The sequence below is a fragment of the Giraffa tippelskirchi genome, chromosome 8 (assembly GCF_054371585.1).
Source record: "Giraffa tippelskirchi isolate mGirTip1 chromosome 8, T2T-mGirTip1v1.2.pri, whole genome shotgun sequence".
NCBI lineage: Eukaryota > Metazoa > Chordata > Mammalia > Artiodactyla > Giraffidae > Giraffa > Giraffa tippelskirchi.
The window spans coordinates 126647200-126666586 of record NC_137282.1 but is presented as its reverse complement, the minus strand read 5'-3'; the positions used below and the strand labels follow the sequence as shown (position 1 = coordinate 126666586).

Below are 19387 nucleotides of genomic sequence, written 5' to 3'. Positions count from 1 at the left end.
GGCAAGCGACTCCGCAGGAGGGCAAATCTCACGATGGATGACAGAAACAAGAACTGAAAGTCCTTCCGAGAGACAGGTAAAAGCGATACACTTCCACGGACACTAAAATCCAGACAAGAAACAAGAACCCAAAACTTTTAAAGGATACGGTCTGTACCAGGAAACAACGTTCTTCCAGTCAACAGCTCGGCCATTATGCATCCCACTGACCAAATATCAACTGGCAAAATTAAAGAGAAATAAAAGTGTATACAAAGTCACTCTTATCAAACTTGGCTACAAATGGAACTATAGCTAGGGCTGAAATACTCTAATTAATATTTAAGGTGTCTGAAGTTCAACACTCATACTCAACATTTTTACAGAAATAAATAAGCTACAACCTTCGCCATGTTAAAGGGCTTCATAGGTGGGCAAAGTCAAAACACAGTTACAGCAAGAGAAATAAGCTATTCAAAAAGGGGCAAAGGTTTCTTACTGGTAGAAATGGTGGATTCTCTCAAGTATTACTGAGAGTTAATACTATGAGCCCAATGTCTTCAGGTAGAATATGAGTATGAAAGATATGTTCAAAATAAGTAAAAAGCCAATTAAATCACAGGATCTGAAAAACCCTACTTTCTCTGAGCAACTGAAACATCCTCTTTTTGTGGACTTGAATGTTTCCTGAGGGAAGAAAAAGAATGTTTCCTCCTACTCCTCCATCTCCACTTCTGGGAACCCCAAATAAACCTAACATGGTATTAACAAGGCCCTAAGTAATCCGTTCAAGGAGTACCTGTCTGGTTGTAATGCATCCAGTTCAGCATGATCTCAGGAGCCCTGTACCACCTGGTGGCCACATAGCCTGTCATTTCATCATCTGTATGTCGAGCCAGTCCGAAATCCAAGATCTAAGGGAGAGAAGAGAAATCAGGCACCGAACAGTCCAACTCTTAAGGCTTGTAAAGCAGGAGGGAAAAAACTATAGTGCATATTAAAAAACAAGAGCAACAAAGCATTTGTATAACGTATTTCCTGGTCCATGCTTAGAATGCATGGGGAACACAGCAAGAACTTAAAAAAAAATGAAATTACAAAAAAACAAAACAAAAATGCACTGCTTTTGCATTTACCCAAGAGTAATGAAAATATATGTTCCACACAAACATGAATATTCACAGCAGCTTTACATAGCTCTGAACCGAAACTGAAGCACTTGTGTCTATCAGTTGTTTTGTTTAGTTGCCAAGTTGTTTCTCATTGTCTTGCAATCCCATGGACTGTAGACTGCCAGGCTCCTCAGTCCATGGTGTTTCCCAGATAAGAATACTGGAGTGGGTTGTCATTTCCTTCTCCAGGGGATCTTCCCGACCCAGACCCAGGACTCGAACCTGTGTCTCCTGCACTGACAAGTGGGTTATTCATGGCTAAGCCACCAAGGAAGCCCTGTCTATAAATAGGTGACAGATAAACAAATTGTAGTACAGTCATAAAATGGATCTACTTGGCAACAAAAAGGAATAAACTACCAATACACACAATACAGATGGATCTCAATAATATTACACTAAGCAAAAGTCAGACACACATAGAAAAATACTGTATGATTCCACTTGTATAAAACTCCAGAAAAGACAAATCTACTCTACAGTGTCAGAAGGCAGATCAGCGGTCGTCTGAAGTAGGGGTAGAGGGGTGGGGACTAGCTAGGAAGGGGCACAAGGGAACTTTCTGGAGTGATGGACATGTTCTTTATCATAATTGTGTTGGTGGTTACAGAGCTATATAAATTTGTCATATGTACATTTAAAATGATGCATTTTTTTATTGTAAATTTTGTTTCCAAAAAATTGAGTAAAATGAGAAATGAAACAAAGAAAAAAATTCCAGAGCGGCTTGCTCTTTATAGATTATCTCTCGCTTGAATTATTTTGAAAAAGTGGGTTTCTGCCATTTTTTTCTCTTAGAAACTGTTATAATCCCATAATTATCTCAAGAGGACTGCTTTCTTGATAGTCATACTATAATTCTCCTTTCTTATCACTAATATATTAAATTTCTAATTTAACTTCATTTTAGAATGAAAACAAGATACCTGATACTACCTTTAATGTCATTAAACTAAAGCTTACTAAATCTCCAGCTTAAATTTCAAAGTCCAAGGATATTCCTAAGGACAATACAATATGGATTTTCAGATAAAAAGTCATGGCTTTATAAAGCCATTCCCTTGATAAACTTGCCTGGTTAGTCAAACATATAATTATAAAGTGAAACAAACAATTACCAACGTCACTTCACCCTACCTTCAGCTCACAGTCTTCATTCACAGCTAGATTACTAGGTTTTAGGTCCTAGGAAGCAAGAGAGGACAGGATCAACTTTATGATGCTTGGTAAGTTCTCTCCCTAAAGGTAATGATGAAGAGCTAAACATAAAAGACTTGATCCAGCTATAAACAATTTCCACTCTATAGTCATCACCTAGTTCTAATTAGCCTTAAATAGGTTAAAAAAACAACAACAACTATACATCCTCTTTCTTTAATTATTTTAAACCTGGAGCAAAGTTGCAATCAGTCAATATTTCAATGGCTAAAATACTTAGACTAGGATCTTGCTAACCTCCCCACCCACCATCCCAATAATGTATTCAAAATACAATACCTACCCTGTGAATTATGTCAGCTGAATGTATATACTGTGAAAAAAGCACACACACACACAAAAATAGTCAGTGAAAGAAAAAGTTATCTCCAACCTCCTATCATATTATATGACATATCTGAAGTGCATTTTTACTTTTTTATGAGTCAATAAGAAATGTTAGGATTAAGAGCAGGATTAGAAATCAGAACAAGTAATTATCAGTAGTCTATACACTTATCATAACTATGATTTCTATACCATCAACTCTATTCATAGAGCTGGAGTATCAGTGAAATAGAGCTTTTCTGGTGGGTGCTCTAGAGCACAATAAGGACTCAAAGCTGCCAAATATGAAAGGTGGTTTAATTTAAAAACATTTTTTATCTGCCCCTTCCAGAGGGGCAGATAACCCCTTTGAGGATATTTTCCCCCCTTTTAACTCCCAAATTAACCCCTTTGAGGATATTGTCAAAGTTTCAACATGACACTCAACAAATATCAGATTACATCAAGAAATTATTATTATTGTTTACATGTAATAATGAAGAGTCCTTAACTCTCAGACATGCCTATATATAGAAGTATCAAGGGGGTGGAACAATATGAGGTCTAGACTTGCCTTAAAATAATCCAGGGTTTAGGGGAATGCGAAAAGAACAAGATTAGCTGTATGTTGGGAATTGTGGTTGCTGAGTAAACACAGGGGTTCATTCTACTATGATTGTACTTGTGATTGTTGTATTTGAAATCTTCCGTAAGAGAAGTTTTCTTTGTTTTCCCTTAAGCCCTAAATAGAAGAGAGAGAGGGAGAATTCATTTTCTTCAAATTATTAGTCTATACCTTGAGACCTCTGAGAATCTGGTAGATAAGGAACTGAACGTGGTCATCTGTAAGCTTCTGACATTTCACAATGTTGTTCAGATCTGCCCCCATGAGATGGGTCACCAGGTACCTAAAAAATTAATGGAGAGTTACACAATAATCCAAAACCCTAAGAAAGCTCTGATCTTCATAAGACTATCAGAAGTCCACTCAATAAGTACCACAGTGACAGCTAAAAGCTTAGTAACTATTGATGGGGGGCTCATTTTCAACATCACTATGCTAACTTTACTACCTGTCGTCTATTTTTCTAAAAATTTTTATACTTGTTCCAACTTGACATCTTTTCCTAGGTTCTCTAAAGACAAGAAAAAAAAAAAAGGCAGGGACTTCTGTGGTGGTGGGGGCTTCTCTGGTGGCTCAGTTGGTAAAGGATCTGCCTGCAATGCAGGAGACCTGGGTTCAATCCCTGGGTTGGGAAGATTCCCTGGAGAAGGGCATGGCAAAAGGGCATGGCAACCTACTCCAGTATTCTTGTCTGGAGAATACCATGGACAGAGGAGCCTGGCAGGCTACTGTCCATAGGGTCACAAAGAGTCAGACACGACTGAATGACTAACACTTTCACACTTTCTGTGGTGGTAGAGTGGATGAAAATCTGCCTGCCAATGCAGGGGACACAGGTTGGATCCTTGGCCCAGGAATATCCCACATACTATGGGCAACTAAAGCCTGTGAGCCGTGACTACCGGAGCCTGTGTGTCGGGAGCCTGTGCTCCACAGCAAGAGAAGCCACTACAGTGAGAAGCCTGTGTATCACAATGAAGAACAGCACCTGCTCACCACAAGTAGAGAAAGTCCTAGTGCAGCAACAAAGACCCAGTGCAATCAAAAATAAAAATAATTATTAAAGAAAAAAAGAAAAGATGGAGATTAGAATGACATACGTGTTTGCAACAGTTTTCTTAGAAACGATATTATTGCATGAGAAATGTACACTATAACTAAATGCATGGCCATATTTTTAAACCCACTGTCACATTTTCCACCTCATATTGCAGGGTCTAATATAGGAGTATCTTCAAATAAACTTATTTACAAAACAGAAACAGACTCACAGACATAGAAAATAAATGTATGATTCCCAAAGGAAAGGGGGAGGGATAAATTAGGAGATTTTGGATTAGCAGATACAAACTACTATATATATCTGAATCGCTTTGCTGTATACCAGAAACTAACACAACATTGTAAATCAACTATACTTTGGTTAAAAAAAATAAAAGTATCTTTAAATTTTCAAATTATAACTCTCCTTCTTTTTTAGGAATGACTGGAAAAAGGATGCTGGCCACTGACAATATTGCTGCACTTACTTTAATGAAATATTTTATCTACAAGTCAGGCATTCTAGAACTTCTCCTCACAGGTGCGGCGCTGGGTATCTTTTATCCTGTCCTCACATCACAGGATTAGGGAATGATCACATTCAAGTCCAACAGGTTTACCACAGATATTCTAGATGCAATGCCCTACCCACTCATTACTGTACTACACTGCTATGGGAACATAAAAACCACAGTTAGTACTAAACAAGTGGAATTTTTAAAAATTCGGTTAGGTTTTACCTACTAGGAGAATCATTACCCATTCCCGAGGCAGAATGTATATCAGCTGAGCTATTAAAAAAGAGGCTGATTTCATTTCTTTTCAATTACTGTTTTTTTAATATGTTATTTTTGTTTGTTTGTTTTAGGCCACCACATGGCTTATGGGATCTTAGTTCCCCAGCCAAGGATTGAACCCAGGGCCTTGATAATGAAAGCGTGGAGTCCTAACCACTGGATCGCCAGCGAATTCCATTTTTATTTTTGATAAATTTGGAAAAAAAGAAACCAAGCCAGCAATTTAAATATACTATTAATGTCTTGTATGACTAAATATGTGTATGACCTGTCTTTAACACACACACCCCCCCCACTGTATTTATTACTTTCTTTCCTCAAACAAGAATTTTTTTTTCTGTTTCTTAATTTCACTGTTTGGCTATTATGGTCAGTTCACAATTTCATAAAGAGCAATAGGATTTAGTATAGATGTAACTTTAAGTAAGATTTTAGCACTTCATATATATATATATTAAAGATTTTTAATTATTTATTTATTGTATTTTCGGCTACACTGGATCTTTGTTGCTGTGCACGGGCGTTCTCTAGCTGCAGCAAGCGAGGGCTACCCTCTTTAGTTGCAGTGTGCAGGCTTCTCGCTGTGGGGGCTTCTCTGGTTGCAGAACACACCCTAGAGCACAGGGTTAGTAGTTGCAGTGCACAGGCTTAGCTGCTCTGTGGCAGGTGGAATCTTCCGGACCAAGCATCAAACCCATGTCCCCTGCACTGCAAGGCAGATTCTTAACCACTGGACCACCAGGGAAGTCCAGCACTTCATATTTTTAAAACTTGCATGTTTGTTTATATTGCCTTGAGGAAAGATAACTCTAAACGTCATTTAAACTATGCTGGATGTTTTGAAATGTTTTCATAAAGGTTGTTCTGACTTAAGAGATGTTCCAAGCTCAACATAACATAACCAAAGGCATTAGTGCTTATTCCATGCCAACCACTATTTATCATGCCTGTGTCTCATACACTCTTCCCAACAACTCTGTAAGTTTCATTAGTATTACCATTCTGCAGAGGAAGAAACACAGACAAAACAAGTATATATTATCTGTTCAAGGTTAAAAGAGTGGTCATGTCAGGGGCTGAATCCAAAACTGTCTGATCTCAAAGACCATGATCTTAAATCACAGCCCGTACAGCTTCCAAGTTCTTCTAGACGACACAGAATTTAAGTCAAGAGAATGATTTAAGTTTTACAAATACTGCAATATTCCATCATAATCAGTCACTGTATTTTTAATCCCAAATTGATACACAATCCAGCGAATATGAGAGAACATTGTGAAAAACTGTTTAATACTGTGGAATCAAGATTTCCTTCAGAAAATGTGGGATAATAGTTGCCATACTCATAATACCAATTATAAAAATTTGCAAGGCTCAGGCTAAGGAAAAGGGAATCCAACTTTTGTTTTATAAAACTGTTTTGCAAATAATTACATTTTATGACACTGAATAGTGAGACGGTCATTCTTTCAACTTTCAAAAATATTTTATTTTTGAGGAGAAAAGGTAAACAGAAGAAACACTGTTCTGTGTGATTCTAACTAGAATCTACCTTAATTTGTCTTGAAATAAAAGCTAAAGATCTTAAGTCTATAATGGCAGTGCTAGTTCAGAAAGGTGTTAAGCAGTATTACCAGATCAAACACAGTCATTTTAAGTCTAAGTATTGTGTTTAAATAGTTGCCAACAACTCAAGAAATTCTATACAGTCAGAAGACCACTGACTGCACAGCCTGAGAGAGAGTATGCTTTTGGTTGGAATATTCCACCACTATGTAATTCCCTTTAAATGTCCTCCCATCAGAAACCGCATCCATTTTATCACTAAAATTTCCAGACAGTGAGAGACTGTCAAGACATTCTTTAAGTACATAAGGTTAATCAGCTTATACAGTAATAATCGTCAAACATTTCTACTAGGCTCCAGTGAAACCAACTGAACCACATTATTCATGGCAGACCTGTCTGGCAGGAACTAACCTAATCACTACATACATGTTGTTTCCACAAAGCCCAGAAGACCAATCCAAGACAACCAATTGTCAAATTCCAACTGGTCACATACAGAAAGGTTTTTGAAATAAATTTTGCAACAGTGGACAAAAGCAAGTGTCATAAAAAGTTACTGAATGCTTATGGAAGACATGTCAACTTTTAAAAGTAGTGATCAAGGGAGTGGGAGGAAAATGTAGGTAGCCACATTTTAAATAAGTCAATCCCAAAGGAGCATTAATAGATGCCACATAATTTCTACAGTATTAGTCCCTGGGAAGCAACTTTAATTACATTTTAGTCAAGATGTGCCTATTATTGTTGGTGTTCATGCATGCGTGCGTGCTAAGTGGCTTCAGTCGTGTCTCTTTGCTACCCTATAAACTGTAGCCCACCAGGCTCCTCTGTCCGTGGGGATTTTCCAGGCAGAATGCTGGAGTGGGTTGCCATGCCTTCCTTCAGGGGATCTTCCCAACCTAGGGATCAAACCTGTGTCTCTTACATCTCCTGCACTGGCAGGCAAGTGCCACCTGGGAAGCCCCATCGGTGTTCATACACTTCCAATAATTAAATCTGACCAACAGCTGGAAACCTATCTAGTTCCCCCACATTTAGAAAGGAATTAAGTAAGTAGGACTTTATTAGGCTGAAGGCTGAAAATATGATTTCACAGCCTGATGATACTGTTTGCCACTTTTCTTGGGAAGATGGTCTCCTTTAAACTATAAAAAGCATAAATGATCATTTCTCAAAGTAAAATGTAAAAAGGCAGAACTCTACAATAAGTGGTTTTCAGTACTCTAGACAGCACCTCTTTCAGAGCTTCATTTATTAATCACTTCTTGGAAAACATATAACTGTCAAGACTCCTACCCTACTGCCCCCACTCCCCTGCCTTTAAAGCATAATACAATCAGAAAGAACATATGTAGGAAAAAATTTATAGTTTGGCATTTCTACTTCTGTCAGCTCTATTTGACAAAGAAATTATCAGAAAAGGTAAGAAGCATATCCATATTAAAACAATGTATTTAAAATAATCACAAGGATCGACAATTTGTAATGACATGCTTCTGAAATAAATCCAATGATTCTTGGGTGAAAACAGCAGATAGAGTGATTCTATAAAAATGAAAAATAGATCATCTCACTCTTCTCAAAAGGCTTCTCTTTCACTTAAAGACAAAATTCCTTTCAGCGGCAGATAAACCCATACAAAAACCAGGATCTTCTTCCCAATAATGTTTTTCCTTTCTTCATCTGCTTCTCTCCCCTCTCTCACTTAGCTCCACCCTGGCCTCCTTACTCCAGCCATGCAGGTCCCCTTGCTGCAACTCCGATACAGCATGCAGTCTTCTGCCTCAGGACCTTTGCACTGGTGCTTTCCTCTGCCTGGAATGCAGTAATTCCTCTTCCCTGTTCCACTTTTCTTCTTATCCATAGCATTATTGCCTGCTAAATGCTCTCTAACTTCCTCTTTTACATGCCCATTGTCTATTGCTGTCTATCTGTACAATGTTCGAGGAGGACAGGGCTCTTTTTTGTTTGTGTAGTATCTAAAGTACCTAAAAACACTGTCTAGCAGATATCAGGCACTCAATTACCACTGAATTGAATTGAATGACCCAGAACAACTCATACGGCATTACTAGTAAGACCAGGCAAGGGCACATCTTTTTGAGATACGCATGCCAAAGATCTTATCTGGTAAACACACCAGACTGTTCTAACGTAAGGGGTAAAAGCACTATTCAGCAGCCAGGTAGGCAGCTTAGCCAGTTTATTTCACAACAAACTACTCTCCTCATCTGAAATGGAGATTACTGAAAGGTGCCCCCTACATTACCTGCAACAAACAAACGAAACTCAAAATGTTACCATATGGTCTATATTCCAGGATAAAACAAAAAAGCTAGTCAAAAGAGAATGCACTGGGCATGCATTCAGACAACTCCATTGCCAACGAGCCATAAACTAGAAAGCACAAGGTTATTCATTCAGCTGCTCCATCAACAAATCCTTATTGCCCAGCACTGGGAGTACAACAGTGGAAAAGATACAGAATGTTGATGGGAGGAAGGCATATACACATATGTAACAGCATGATCAGAGCTACAACAGGAGGCACCGAGGAGCTGGAGAACACAAGGGAGGGCTGCAACCCAGGATCATGAAGCGATTGATCAGAAAGACTTCCTCAGGGTCTCAAACTAAAAGCTAGACCCTGAAGCTTCTTTACCTTTTTACAACAGCTAATCTGAGAAAAAGAGGGCATCTTACTGATCATATCAGACAAAAATGGAATGGTATTTTCTTAAAGATGTATAATTGGTTTCGATTTCAAATGTGAGTTCGTGACAACATCTACACACTTTACCAACTCTCTATGCTCATTTTAGCAGACCTCTCTGATAAGGATATAAATTGCAAATGTAACTGTCAATACAGATAACTCATTCATCTTTCTCCCAGATTGCTTCTCTTCCTATATTACCTATCTTGAGCACTCAACCTATTTTCAAAGAATAAGTATTTCTGTAAGTTCAAGCCACTGGGCTAGGAATTTCTTTCAGTGATGGAGGAAAGCACAATTTCCAAGCAGATAATGCCAGTTAGTCAGATTAGGAAAACAACTCTCCTCTGCTACACACATACACACACATACAAAATCAGAATTTAGTAATACAATTTTTATCCAAGTACAAAGGAAAAATTAAGGGTTATCTACTCCTTTAATTCCCTCCATTTCATAGAAATCTCTTTTTCTGTATAACTTACACATTTCCTTCTTTGACTATCTGGAATATACTTCAAGTTCTACACCCAATCCTTACTCATCTGTTTCTTCAAATACAGTTATTACCTTCTTCAGAGGCTTTCCTCCACTAAGGTTCTCTCATAATTTGAGATCACTTAATACCCTGTACACTGCTAAGACATGGCCAATTTGACTTTGTCCTTTTAAGCTGTTTTAAGTAAGCATTTATGCTTCATCTTATTAATGAGACCATATGCAACTGAAGGCCTTTAGTTTTAACATCGTGTCTATTCAAGAAGGGTCAGCAAACATCCAAATAATAGAGCTCCGGATCAAGAAAAATATGGTTAGAAATAGAGCCAAAAAGAATTAAGATATGTACAATTTTATTTGTGGTATTATGTAATTCAGTTCATCTCTCTCAACTACTGAAAATTAAAACTACTAAAGACTCAACAAGAAAGAAAGTAAACTCCCTGCTCTAATAATAGAGCTTACAAGCTAGAGGGAGAAGACAGACAATACCAAATACATGATGATAAAATTGGCTAGGAACAAAGCAGCATAAGGAGTAGGCCCTGACAGTGTAGTATTTCAGCTAGGATGGTGAGAGGGAAAAAAGCTTCTAATGAAATGACCTTTCACAGAATCTTGAAGGAAATGAAGGAGCCAGTCATGTGGATATGTGGGGAGAGTGTTTCAAGTCAACACTAGAAACCCAGGCAAAGGTCCTACTGAGAACGTGGATGTCTGTATTCAGGGAAGAACAGAGAAGCCAGAGCGGCTAGAATGGCGAGAGTTAAGTGGGGAAAGTGCTGGATGAGGTCAGAGAGTGTACAGGAGCAAAAATCATGCAGGATCTTTCAGAACTACCACACTGTATTTTGTTTGGTCATTTAAATTGTTCTTCTTGCCAATTAACAAGAGTCTCAATCTATCATCAAGGATGTTTATTTGCTCCATTCTCCAGAGAATGAGTACTTCAATATAAATCTAGAGATGTCCTTTACCTATTCAGTACAATCAGCAACTTTTACACTGATATAAAAGGCTACACCTAGTGGTTGAACAATCATTTTTAGTTGGTGGAAGGCTAAATAAACTAGGTAATTATCTGTCCATTGGCTTTCACTAAAACAATGGCTGCTGACTGACCCTGTTATAGGTCTTCTGCTAAATCACAGTAGAATCTAAAATCTCTCTTCCACACCTCTTTTCACGAACCAAGCAGAGATAAGGAACTGTAACAAGGCGGGGTAACAAACCCTGGATGGGAAGCTGTAAAATAAGGAGGAAAAGGGCAGGAAATAGTAGGCAAAGACTGTTTTCTACCTAACCCTTGAGTTGTTTGCACTGAGTCCAAAACCTCTTCATTGTCTAGTAAACTGGATCAGAGATCCACTACAGTTGAGAAGAGGCAGTGTCGTTGTAGCAGAGTTGCAGCTGACTCTGTGGGTTACATTCTAATACTGGGTATTTCAAGATTCTAGATTTCTATTGGCAAGTAAATATTTGCAGAGTGCATAAGGCATATCCAGGGCTTCCCTTGTGGCTCAGACGGTAAAGAGTCTGCCTGCAATGCGGGAGACCCGGGTTCAATCTCTGGGTCAGGAAGATCCCCTGGAGAAAGAAATGGCAACCCACTTCAGTATTCTTGCCTGGAAAATCCCATGGATGGAGGAGCCTGGTGGGCTACAGTCCATGGGGTCATAAAGAGTCGGACACAACTGAGTGACTTCACTAAGGCATGTACATGCCACCTCCTGCCAAATATTACCATCAAGAAGCAAACAAATGTCCAAATGATATCTAGTCATTAACAATATCTAGCTATATCTAATAAAATTTTGTAATCTGTACAACCACATCACACGGCAGTCAAGGACAACTTGGTGTACTCATCTTTGAACTCCACATTTTCCAAACACCAGGTCTATCTATCAGATTCAGCAACTGAACATTGTTTCTAACGATCAAAACTCACTACCTATTTATTATTCCTTTCTCAAAAGTATAGTCTTACAAAGGAAAGTGTATGTAGGGTGCCTAAATTAACTAGAAATTTAAAGTTCAGTAAAAAGCTGAAGTGTATGATAAATGAAACGTGCTAACTGAAATGTAAAGGGACAAATATACATACATGATTTAAAGCCAATTATAAATATGCAAAAGAGAGATTTTAATTAGCACAGAAAATTCTTGTTCAAAATTACTGTCTGCTCCAAACATGGCAGCCTGCAGAATCACTTGAGCCTTCAGTCTGTTTGATTTGGCCAGAACACTGGGTCTTTGTTTATGCTATTTTAATGTGCATTTGAATGTGTTTAGGAAGTGCAGGTATTGTGTTGCATAACACTGAACCTAGATTATGCCAGTTTTCTAAAAGTATTTAAATTTGCAGACTCTGCAACTGTCAGTGAAGATGTTTGCCCTCTTGTGCAAATTCCGAAATGACTTTGGAAAACACTGAAATAACCAGTCTTAAAAAAAAAAACTAATTTTTTTCTCAGTGATACATACATCATAAAAAGATAACAATGGAACATTTCCCAAAAGATATCCTTTAGGTTCATCATTATATTTTCAGAGATTCTCTGGGATTGAAAACACTTCAGAAGTGAACCACCCCAATTTTCATCGTTTTACACAGACATTAACTGGGACCCAGAGAGGCAAAGTGACTTGTCCAAGGTCTTAGAGCCCACTGATAAACTGGTTCCAAAAGTGTCTTGAACTTCATTTCCCCTAACAAGATTTTGATTACATCAGGGAAAAGACCAGTGTTTCTGATTATCCTGAGCCCTGTTCTAACACTCTGCTCAGCAAGTATTCAACACATAGTACTGAGATTTGCTCCCGATAGGTTAACTAAAATCTTGTTTGTAAAGAATCATAACCCAAATCACAGAGTGTTGTATGTCAGTTATATCTCAATAAAGCTGGAAATTAATAAGTAAATAGAACCTAGATAGCGTTAAGTAGAAAGAATAGATTCCTGTTTGATATTTGTTGAATGAATGAAGAAATAAATGCAACTTCCATTCATTGGGTATGCTTGTAGTCAGTTCAGTCGCTCAGTCATGTCCTACTCTTTGCGACCCCATGAAATGCAGCACGCCAGGCCTCCCTGTCCATCACCAACTCCTGGAGTCTACCCAAACTCATGCCCATCGAGTCGGTGATGCCATCCAGCCATCTCATCCTCTGTCGTCCCCTTCTCCTCCTGCCCCCAATCCTTCCCAGCATCAGAGTCTTTTCAAATGAGTCGACTCTTCGCATGAGGTGGCCAAAGTTTTGGAGTTTCAGCTTCAACATCAGTCCTTCCAATGAACACCCAGGACTGATCTCCTTTAGGATGGACTGGTTGGATCTTCTTGCAGTCCAAGGGACTCTCAAGAGTCTTCTCCAACACCACAGTTCAAAAGCATCAATTCTTCGGTGCTCAGTTTTCTTCACAGTCCAACTCTCACATCCATACATGACCACTGGAAAAACCATAGCCTTGACTAGATGGACCTTTGTTGGCAAAGTAATGTCTCTGCTTTTTAATATGCTATTTTGGTTGGTTATAACTTTCCTTCCAAGGAGTAAGCGTCTTTTAATTTCATGGCTACAATCACCATCTGCAGTGATTTTGAAGCCCCAAAAAATCAAGTCAGCCACTGTTTCCACTGTTTCCCCATCTATTTCCCAAGAAGTGATGGGACCAGATGCCATGATCTTAGTTTTCTGAATGTTGAGCTTTAAGCCAACTTTTTCACTCTCCTCTTTCACTTTCATCAAGAGGCTTTTTAGTTCCTCTTCACTTTCTGCCGTGGGGTGGTGTCATCTGCATATCTGAGGTTACTGATATGTCTCCCAGCAATCTTGATTCCAGCTTTTGCTTCTTCCAGCCCAGCATTTCTCATGATGTACTCTGCATGTAAGTTAAATAAGCAGGATGACAATATACAGCCTCGACGGACTGCTTTTCCTATCTGGAACCAGTCTGTTGTTCCATGTCCACTTCTTACTGTTGCTTTCTGACCTGCATACAAGTTTCTCAAGAGACAGGTCAGGTGGTCTGGTATTCCTATCTCTTTCAGAAGTTGCCACAGTTTATTGTGATCAACACAGTCAAAGACTTTGGCATAGTCAATAAAGCAGAAATAGATGTTTTTCTGGAACTCCCTTGCGTTTTCGATGATCCAGTGGATGATGGCAATTTGATCTCTGGTTCCTCTGCCTTTTCTAAAACCAGCTTGAACATCTGGAAGTTCACGGTTCACGTGTTGCTGAAGCCTGGCTTGGAGAATTTTGAGCATTACTTTACTAGCATGTGAGATGAGTGCAATTGTGTGGTAGCTTGAGCATTCTTTGGCATTGCCTTTCTTTGAGACTGGAATGAAAACTGACCTTTTCCAGTCCTGTGACCACTGCTGAGTTTTCCAAATTTGCTGGCATATCACGTGCAGCACTTTCACAGCATCATCTTTGAGGATTTGAAATAGCTCAACTGGAATTCCGTCACTTCCACTAGCTTTGTTCATAGTGATGCTTTCTAAGGCCCACTTGACTTCACATTCCAGGATGTCTGGCTCTAGGTAAATGATCACACCATCGTGATTATCTGGGTCATGAAGATCTTTTTTGTACAGTTCTTCTGTGTATTCTTGCCACCTCTTCTTAATATCTTCTGCTTCTGTTAGATCCATACCATTTCTGTCCTTTATCGAGCCCATCTTTGCATGCAATGTTCCCTTGGTATCTCTAATTTTCTTGAAGAGATCTCTAGTCTTTCCCATTCTGTTGTTTTCCTCTATTTCTTTGCATTGATCCCTGAGGAAGGCTTTCTTATCTCTCCTTGCTATTGTTTGGAACTCTGCATTCAAATGGGAATACCTTTCCTTTTCTCCTTTGCTTTTCATTTCTCTTCTTTTCACAGCTATTTGTAAGGCCTCCTCAGACAGCCATTTTGCTTTTTCGCATTTCTTTTCCATGGGGATGGTCTTGATCCCTGTCTCCTGTACAATGTCACGAACCTCTGTCCATAGTTCATCAGGCACTCTATCAGATCTAGTACCTTAAATCTATTTCTCACTTCCACTGTATAATCATAAGGGATTTGATTTAGGTCATACCTGAATGGTCTAGTGGTTTTCCCTACTTTCTTTATTTAAGTCTGAATTTGGCAATAAGCAGTTCATGATCTGAGCCACCGTCAGCTCCTGGTCTTGTTTTTGCTGACTGTATAGGGCTTCTCCATCTTTAGTAATGGGCCTTCAAATGGATTAAAGAGCCAACAGGCCCTACAAGGGATAAAACTTAACCTCTCAAAGACATAGGCCTTATATGCTTGTTGATACAGGAAAAACAGGCTCAGAATTCAATTTTGTATGTCTGATAGAGGCAAAATACAGCATTAGACCAGGTCAGCAAATCGTCAATTTCTTTCTTAAAAAAAAAAAAAAAACCAAAAATCAATCCTCATCGCACCTAACCCTTTGAGCTAGAGCTCAATCCTGATTCAAATGTTTTCCAAGTATATTATTAACACTTTAGCAATTTTTCCACATTTAGAATATAAAAAATCGTCATTCCTAGGGCAGTGAGAATACACTGTAACATATTTTAATGGTATGACATTACACATTTGTCTAAATCCACAGAATGTACAATACTAAGAGTCACTCCTACAATAAACTATGAACTCTGGGTAATTATGATGTGTCAAATAGCTTCATTCTTGGTAAAAAAATATATACATATACCATTCTGTTGAGTGATGTTGATAATGGGGAAAGCTCTCAATTTTGTTGTAAACCTAAAGCTGCTCTCAAAAATTAATTCCTCAAAAACGTAAAAATTAATTAATGTAAAAAAAAAAAAAAAGCAGCACTGCAATATTCTCTTTTCCAAGCACAGTCTACAGCAGGACTCAACAACTTGCAACACACGTGCCTCTGCCTGGGTACCATCCAGTAAGGAGGCTTTGGAGGCCTCCATAATAATGTCAAGCAGGGCTCAGGAAGCACAGATGTTCTTAGTTATTATCTCCCCCCCCCCACCTTTGCTTGACGCTCAAACTTTTATCAGCAGGATCAAGGTTACTGTGGGTGGGAGTTCTTGCACTTAGACCAGATTCCCCTTTTCTCATCGTCTACTCTCAGTCATATCACATTCCAACTAAGCTCAAGTGGTGGGAAATTTTTTGTTACCTTTCCTCTTTCTCTTTCTATTTAATATTCTACATTTCTTTTTCCCTTTCATTAGACAGAACACACAAGCTCAAACATAGTATATCCCCCCCACCCCAAGCTTGCTCTCTGGGAAACAGGCACTTGGCCTAGGATAAGGGAAGGAGAAACTGAACTCAGGATGGGTGGAGTTAAGTTCATCCTTGGCGTCAACAGGGAGTAGAGGCTGTGGAAGGGCAGCCAGGATCTGCAATTTCTCACAACAGTCATCCTTTCCAGTAATACCAAAACTTCAATAGGACAAAATGTGTAACTCTGAATTCAAGGTTTTCCTTCTCTCTTACGGTATAGCATATCTGCGAATTGGGGACCAGAGGGAGGTATGCTAATTCAGATTTCAGGAAAGGAACAATAGAGAGCTCACACAGGTGCAACTCCCACAACACCTTCCGGAATCTATCTCGCACTCACACATGTGCAACCCGCGCATGTGAGAGCATTACTGCCCCACGTGAGGGCAATCTTGCCAGTGGAGTCAGGAGCCAGTAAGTAGATGCTCTCCATCTGAGGGGCATTCTGTACAGCTTTCTACAAGACCTTGGTAACTTTCATCCCAGTTGCCCACAATGGTGACCAACTTAGTAACATATCCTCATAGCAACTTTCTCTCCCTCCCTGTTTCATTTTCCCTAGACCCTGACTACTGGGTCCCGAGAATCTCAGGCCCTGCTTTCCAGGGGTGTCCCAGGCTAAAACAATAGAGATGGTCACAAAACTGGGACAATCAGCACTATCTATCAGCTGTCTAAACTTATGAGGCCCGCCCCTTGTCCCTGAACAGAAGTCCAATACTTCAAAGATCAGCATGGATTTCCCATACACAAGTAGGACAAAAGAAATGGAAGAAACCATATGGAACCAGGGCTCCACTACATTTCCTGATGTAAACATGTTCTTTTAAAAGCTAGGACAGACGATTTGAGAATAAAAATCACGCTCAAAACTCCCTATATTCTTCTCCATGGAACTTGCCAGGACCCACCACTGTCTCTCCAAACAGGGCACAATGTGCCTGAAATGATGAAAATACTAATATATACACCACCCAAATACACTCTTCTGTATCCATCCCCCATCCCTCAGAAGAGTTGGGTGACAGGAATAAAGAATCTAAATCTAATACTGCAAAATGGTTCAGGAGTAAAAATGGGCTGGTAATCTTCAAACTCTAGCTGAGGAAGGCAAACACAAAAGATTTACTCACACATCATTGAATTCCTCCAGAGACCTTGCAGGTGTGAAAACATCCAACAGACCAATCACCTGTAATAAAACATAAAAATCAAACAGTAAATAAATACTGAACTTATCCATCAGGCCTCATTCATTTTAATAGGAACTAATTCCTATCCTGCTCCTAGTTCAATAATGTCACATCCTCATATACGTAATGACTCCAATTAATTTTTTACCCAAATTATGCTTTTGCTTCTTACTTGTCAAATATCACTTTTCATAATAAACTATTAAAATCTTCATGTCTTTAGAATTTAGTCACATATAGCCATTAGCTTATCAGGAAGCAAAAAGATTTAGGACTCAACTTACACGTGCACTAATAGTTTAACGATTAACAGAAAAAAGTTGTGCTTTTACAGCTGTTGCTATAGTATCATCTTTCTTTTTAAAATATATTATTCAATAAAAATTACTATATAATCTTCAGAACTGACATTTTAAAGCCCCAATATATCCTCTCAGTATATTCTTGGTACTATTCTTTTAACATTCTTGATATTAAGATCATTTTTTTATTTTTTAAAAATTTATTTATTGGGACTTCCCTGATGGTCCAGTGGTTAAGAATCCGCCTTCCAATGCAGGGGACTCGGGTTCATTCCCTGGTTGGGGAACTAAGATCCCACGAGCTGTGGGGCAACTGAGCCCTGGAGCCACAACAAAAGATCCCGCATGCCTCAATGAAGATCCTGCCTCAACTAAGGCCCAATGCAGCCAAATAAATAAATAAATATATTTTAAATTAATTTACTTTGGCTGCACTGGGTCTTCATTGCTGCGGGTGGGCTTTCTCCAGCTGCAGCAAGCGGGGGTTACTCTTCGTGGCAGTACCTGGGCTTCTCCCTGCAGTGGTTTCTCCTGTTGCAGAGCAACAAGAAGCCCTCCAGCTCTCAGACTGCAGCAGCTGTGGCTGACAGGCCGTAGATCGAGGGCTCAGAAGTTGTGATGCATGGGCGTAGCTGCCTCGCGGCATGTGGAATCTTCCCCGATCAGGGATGAAACCCATGTTCTCTGCGTTAGCAGGCAGATTCTTAACTCTTAGACCACCAGGAGAAGTCCCAAGATAATTCGCTTAATCAGTAAAAGGTATTTAGATCAGACTATAAAAATGGAAGGAAAAAAAAAGCTAACTTTACACAAAGATAAAACAAAGAGCTACTTAATACTCAGTGACCCACTGTCTTTGAACAGTTTTTCTGGTCATGGATTGATGCTGATTAATCCACTGGAGAAGGAACAGGCTACCCACCCCAGTATTCCTGGGCTTCCCTGGTAGCTCAGCAGGTAAAGAATCCGCCCGCAATGCGGGAGACCTGGCTTCGATCCCTGGGTTGGGAAGATCCCCTGGAGAAGGGGACGGCTACCCACTCCGGTATTCTGGCCTGGAGAATTCGATGGACTATATAATCCATGGGGTCGCAAAGAGTCGGACACGACGGAGCGACCTTCACTCACTCAATCCACATTTACCATACCCTTCTTCCCCAGATCCTCCCAAAACCTAGATGACTCATTTCTACAAAGCGAGGCACTAGGCAGGCAAGCAAGACATATAACTCATGTGTAATATGCCCAGCAAGATTTAAGAGTATCTGGAAGTGAAACAAACAAAAGCTAAATGGCCTTCATGAAAACTGACCCATAACTACAGACTCCTTAGCATGCTGCTCTAACCAACCAAGCTAAATAAACAGCTCTAAAAGTAAAATATACTAACACTCTAAATATTATCATGAAAAAGAGCGCTTCTAATCAGAAACTTACGCCATTCAACCAAATACCAATTTTTAAAACTAATTTCAATTACAGACTGAACCCAAAAGGGAAACAAACTAAAAAAAGGCCCCGAAAAGTCTTTCCATCTTTTTCCAAAGGAAAGATACTTATCAGTCATCTTCTTATCCAGACAACCGTACATAAGAAAACCAAAATTATCTACAATAGTACTATCCGTTGTCACTAACACTAATATTTTGAGATACTTCGATTTTTCTGATGTACATAAATTAAACTGGAGTAATACT

General features: G+C 39.2%; 1 protein-coding gene across 12 annotated transcripts in view; it reads right to left on the bottom strand.

Moving 5' to 3' along the window:
* Positions 1–19387, bottom strand: part of MAPK14 (mitogen-activated protein kinase 14) — a 73471-nt gene that overhangs the window by 24907 nt on the left and 29177 nt on the right. For 11 of the 12 annotated variants that reach the window (XR_014062104.1, XR_014062105.1, XR_014062102.1 and 8 more), the window contains 6 exons: positions 17329–17387; positions 3472–3583; positions 2653–2682; positions 2289–2336; positions 779–893; positions 149–220 (listed from right to left, as the gene is read on the bottom strand). Coding sequence is in view for 8 of the 12 variants with exons in the window: in XM_081520207.1 (XP_081376333.1) it covers positions 149–220; positions 779–893; positions 2289–2336; positions 2653–2682; positions 3472–3583; positions 17329–17387 (436 nt within the window). In the remaining 4 variants the exon portion in view is untranslated. The remainder of the gene's footprint in view (positions 1–148; positions 221–778; positions 894–2288; positions 2337–2652; positions 2683–3471; positions 3584–17328; positions 17388–19387) is intronic. The other variant, XM_081520206.1, reaches the window with a different exon arrangement.